Source organism: Asparagus officinalis, chromosome 4, assembly GCF_001876935.1.
Source record: "Asparagus officinalis chromosome 4, Aspof.V1, whole genome shotgun sequence".
Taxonomy (NCBI): domain Eukaryota; kingdom Viridiplantae; phylum Streptophyta; class Magnoliopsida; order Asparagales; family Asparagaceae; genus Asparagus; species Asparagus officinalis.
The window spans coordinates 144,312,888-144,318,712 of record NC_033797.1 but is presented as its reverse complement, the minus strand read 5'-3'; the positions used below and the strand labels follow the sequence as shown (position 1 = coordinate 144,318,712).

Below are 5,825 nucleotides of genomic sequence, written 5' to 3'. Positions count from 1 at the left end.
GCATCCTGAGGTCCCTCGGCGCCAAAGACTTCGTCTTTAAGAGAGTCGCCTGGGACTACTACGATCGGAGCATCGAGGAGCGGAGGCAGATCCTGGGGGCTGCCTCCGTTGATCATCTCTGCAAGAGCATCGTGCTTGTGAGTTTCGTCTCTCTCTGTGTCTGTCTCTTTCGGGCATTTCGTCGAACATGATTAATTATTTGAAGCAGAAGGAGCGAACAACTTCAAATTTGATTATTGTAAGTACTCCATAGGATTGGTGGAATGCGGAGAGAACACAACGAACAAAATTTCTTTAATCATATTTGATCCGGGTCATTTGATTTGAAATTTTTCATACACGGTGCTTGCGGCCTATTTGGTTCACACTTGTTTGAGCTTAATTTCAAATAGGTGTCATGACATGTTTACGATCCACGGGAAGAAGGAGAAATAAAGAACAGCACTTTTTAACTTTTGGTTACGCTAATTTCATTAGGTTCAAGTTTTAACTGGAAATAAGAGCCAAAGCCCACATGTTAGGAAATCTTAAGACTTGTCTTAGGAAGTGGCCCGACCTATAATCTCACTGCTGCAGGAGAGTAGCTCCATGATTCAGATTAGGCTAAATTACCGGATTGGCCTATAAAGTAACACCCCTATACCAACACCTACACCAACAAAGCATGAAAACTGACGCTGGCGACGACAACACCTAAAGTGACATACTTAACCAGTAAGGTCCGCTCCGGTCACTGTATTTTGGATTTGAGCGGAAAAATAAACAAATTGTTTTTAGCTTTTTCAATTTCCCAGCCAATTGCTTTTTACTCTTATTTTCTCTCTATTTTCTTTTTATTTTTTTCAGTGGTTTTGATGAGTGATTTTGTCTTGCGGGTTAGTTTGATGGACAATATACAGGGCGGTTGGAGGGTTAAATGGGGAATTGTGACTATCTTATCAATGTTGAAAACCATCCCATTTGTGAAGAGATGGTTCATAGGATCCCTATTGTTTTATGACTCCACTCTCTTTTAACGGGCATGTGAAATTTAGGAGCAATTTTGGTAATGGTATTTTTTTCGAGTTTTATCGGTATTCAACAACGAAAAACTCTTTAACCCAAAATTTTGAGACTGGCTACTTTATTTGACTCTTACATCAACTTTATTTGAGTTATCTCCTCTGTTAAGTTAAATGTTCATATGTGTATTAAGCTATATTTTACATCTGCTACCTATCACATCCCTCCTTATCCTAACTTAAGAAAGGCAGTAATGGCAATAAAACAAAATAAAACACTGATGAAGCTAAAAGGATGGCATCAAAAGTTCAGTGGAGGTCCCTCATGTATTGGTCAAATATAAATTGGGATTTTAATGTTTGGGAGTCATCAATTGTGGCTCTACCGTTACCTCTGTTATCAACTAAGATCTTTTTTTTTTGCAAACTTTTGTAAATCTTGCTTATGTAGTGATGACGTGGCCTTGCCATCAGCAAAAAAGCTGGTGAAAGCAAAGTTTGTTTTGCCACATCAACAAAAAGTTGGTGATATCCTAAGTTCGTATTAAACTTGGACTTTCCCTTATTTTTTTGCTTAATATGATAGTGCCATGGCATGGTCACATCATCGCAATATCAACAAGATTCAACGAAAGTTTGTAAAAAAGATCTAGGCTCAACGAAAGTTTGTACAAAGGATCTAGGCTGATGATAACATTAAGAACCCCCACTAATAGCTTCCAAACATTAAAACCCAAGTTATATTTAGCTAATACATCAGTGACCTCTATTGAAGTTTTGTCAACGATGGCCTAGTGCATGCTCCCACTATTGTGTACTTAGGAGACAGTAAGATCTACGAAAAACTTACCCATACGTGCATAAAGACTATTTTCAGGACTTGAACCCATGACCTCCAAGTCACAGGACCATAAGCTGATCGTTGCGCTAAGGCTCACCCTCCAAAAAGAGGGGTGCAACATGAGTATTTTTATCGATATTCACTTTCTAAATTATAGATATTTTTAGTTTTATTACAAATAATCATAATTGTTAATTTACTTTAAAATTTTTCTTATTCTAATCTCCATTGAAAATATTTCCTATGTTCAAATTCCATTGTTTTGAGTTTGGAAAAGACTTTGGACGTTAGAGTATCAAATTATCAAATTAATGTCAACTCCAATTAGGTGGTAAATGGAGGGGATCTAATTCTCCCAATCCTAATCATTCATTTTAATTTAGAGGGAACATATTACGCTATGTAGGATTTTCACTATTGGAAGAGTGGTTTTCAAAACGGTGGTTTACATGACAATACTGACAAAACCACTATTTTCAAAAACACTTGCAATAATAGAAATTCTATGTGGCTTGACCACATCTCTCTAAATTAGAATGGATGATCAGGATTGAGAGAATTGGATCCTTTCCAATTACCACTTAATTGGAGAGGATTTGAATCCAAACATCTTTGGTATAAAATTGTCAAAATAAGACTCTTAAGGTATCGAAGTTAAAAGAGAGTGCAAGACTGGGGAAAATTAAGTGCAAATGACTCCTAACTATTTCCCTCAGCATCCAATGACTCCAACAAATTAGGGACGACGACGATGAGCGTGCTAAAAAACATAGAGCAACTCCAAATTTCGTACCCTTAACGGAATCACGAATCTTGATCTTTTCCAATATCGAAACCTCCTCCTGATCTTCGATCACCACTCCGCCACTGCCCACGGAGGCGAGTTGACCACGACGACGGTGCCTTGCCTCTTGGGGATCCTAAGGTCTCTTGGCGCCAAAGATTTCGTCTTTAAGAGAGTTGGCTCTGATTACTACGAGTTTCAAGGAGAGGAGGGAGATCCTGGGGGCTGTCTCTATTAATCGTCTCTGCAAGAGCATCGTGCTTGTAAGTTTCTCCTCTCTCTTGGGCATTTCGTTGAACATGTCTCCGTTACTTTAAGAAGAAGGAAATAATTTTTTGTTAGCTAATTGCAGGCTAAATTAACCGAATGATATCATCTTTAGGTAATATTTGTGTTTATGATAAGTATTAGTCTTTTTTGGGATAAATGGGATGATATCCTTCATTACATTGAGGTGTTTATATACAAAACTAGGGGGAGTAGATCTAGTATCCCAAGTAATATAAGACTTAAAGAAATGAATACAAGAGTGCCTAGCTACAATATTTAACAACCCCTTCAAACTGTATTTGAGTTTGCCAAAGACAATTTGTCGAGAAAAAGTGAGCATGATGATTTGCTTGTAGGTAGGTGTTTGTTGCAATAGTGCGTGTGCTTGTTGGTGGTCGAAGATTGACGCTCGGCATGTATGATCGTGGGGAGCTTGTCCCAAAGAGCCTATCTAAGGGTAGCTTTACCAGAGAGCTGGTCAGAGGGATGCTGGCTTGGAGAGCATGCCAGAGGGGTGCAGAGAGCTGGTCGGTGGGGTGCTTGGATTGGAGAGCCGCTTGGTGGGGTGTTTGGTTTGGAGAGTTGGCTGATGGGGTGCTTGGCTGGAGGGGGAAGCTAGTTGGAAGACGATTCTTCGTGAGGAACAATGGCGGAGTCATGGTGATATGATTTTTTTTCCTGAGGGGAGCCAAATATGACCATCATAGAATACATTGATAAAAAACTATCAAATATGACAATTGATTAAAAAATAATATATAAAGGTATGAGAAATAAAAACTTGGAATAGTTTTTGTGATAATGTTTATTACAAACAATTTCTTTATTTGAAAAATTTAAATCTTATTTAGAACAAATGTAGTTTTTTGGTTAGTGTTTCAAAAGAGATTTAACTTTATGAAATTTAGGAGTCCTCCCAAAATTTTGCCTATATGATCAAAGAGAAAGTCCTATAGTATAGTTATAAGACCATCGATGCTTTATGGATTGGAATGTTAGGTAGGGAAAAAACATGTTCAAAAAATTCAGTAATAGAGATGAAAATGTTACGATGGTCTTATGAGCACATACTAAATGATAAGATAAAAATGAACGTATTGGAAGGGGATTAGATGTTGCTTCTATTGATGATAAAAATAGAGAGAATTGATTGAGATGATTTAGTTTTGTACAAGAAGGCTTCTTAGTGCATCAATTAGGAAAAGTGATAAAAACTTATTTAATAGAGCAAAGAAATCTTATAGTAGGCCTAAAAGAACTTGATTAGAAATAATTAAGAAAAATAGGATAATATTTAACTTAGCAAAATAAATGACCAAAATAGAATCTAGAATCTAAGGGAAGAGTATGATTCATGTAGCTCATCCTAAAATTTTGAGATAAAAACTTTGTTCTTGTTGTTATGCTACATTTTTGCTATCTACCAGTTTCAGAATCTTTCCAAGTAACATATCTTCATTCAAAATTTAAATGTCTAACTACACAAATCTTTAATAAACAAAAATATCTTCTTTTAGAACTAAAAAACTACTATCTAAACTAACTCTATCTTCGTTGGTAAGAACAAAGCATATTTTCGAATATTTTTAGGTTTCTTGACAGACATAATTAGGTAACCATAAATTCGTAAGAATGTCAGAATTTCTCTTAAAAAAAATTTATCGGCATGTGAATGAAAGCAGGAGAACTCCTCATAGCCTACAATTAAAAATCATGAGAACTAAAGCATGATAATTATTAAGCCCAACAACATTCATTGTAATATCGAGGAATAGCTCAATGACATTTATTGTAATATTCAAGAAATACTCTAATGGAATACATTGTAAATTTGGAAGTTAATTTGTTAGATTTAGATGGATTTTTTAATCTACTGTCTTTAGAGAGTCACCTAATTATCTACCTAATGCTAATAGTTTTTTTCCAAAAATCTTAGGAGGGCTATGACCAACCCCAACCCCCTTTCCTTCGCCGTTGGTGAGGACTGATGGTGGTTGCTGATGGAGTCAGTTCATTAATGAGGCGGAGATCACTGTGGGAGGCGGTGAGTCCTGTTTGACATCGCAGTGGCATATATATCTCTGACATTCCGTCGAACACCTTTTGTGAACCACTATCGATGGGCATCAAGCGACTATCGAAGATGAGGACGGTTGTAACTATCATTGTTGGCGGCAGAGTAGACGAGGGAGACAAAGATAGTCATTAGAGATGGGTAAGGGTGTAGCGAGGCTGTGCAAGAGGCTCGGTGAGTTTGCAGGTTGGTCAAGTAGCCGTGTGGGAGTTGGCTAGGTGGAATTTGGTTGAAGAATTTATTAGAACAATTACCATGCATCGAAGAACATGGAAGACGTTGAGGAATGAAGTTGTAAGAGGATTGCCCTCGGTAGCAGGAGACTTGAGTGCAAGAAGATATGTAAGATGTGATGATTGTTTGTAGATCAAGTATGGGGATTGCTATTGAGGATTTGTGAGGCTGCTGCAAGAGATTTTGAAGTGTTGTATTTTTTTAGCTGCTGCAGGGGTGATTTTTGGAGCTACTGTATTAGTGAATTTTGAGGGCGGTGGGGGTTGAAATGGCCTGTTTTAGTAGATAAAGGTGGTGATTGTGGGTGAGGGCTCGACAACGAGTGGCAGTGTTGTGGTGTTGGTTTTGGGTTTTGTGATTGGGGGTAGTGTGCGGGCAGAGTTGGTACGGGCGAGGAGTTATTGAAAGGTTGTGTTGCAAGTAGAGGTGATCTTAGGGATCTCCAGACTGTAGGGCGTCAACAGTGGCTAAGTTGTTAGGGAGGGAGGATCTCTATGATGGCCTTCACTGGTGGTTGCTTGATCACTAAGACATTTCATCGAAAAGTTGGTGGTTAAAAGATTTAATGAGGGATTTGGGGCAGGGGGAGGAGATCTCTCAGGTGAAATCTTATGCGAGTAA

General features: G+C 38.0%; 1 protein-coding gene across 1 annotated transcript in view; it reads left to right on the top strand.

Annotated features, from left to right (window-relative positions):
* LOC109839640 overlaps positions 1-5,825 on the top strand; it is a 23,629-nt gene that overhangs the window by 181 nt on the left and 17,623 nt on the right. The window contains exon 1 of the mRNA XM_020408144.1: positions 1-137. This exon is cut by the window's left edge and continues 181 nt beyond it. Within this exon, the coding sequence (XP_020263733.1) occupies positions 1-137 (137 nt within the window). The remainder of the gene's footprint in view (positions 138-5,825) is intronic.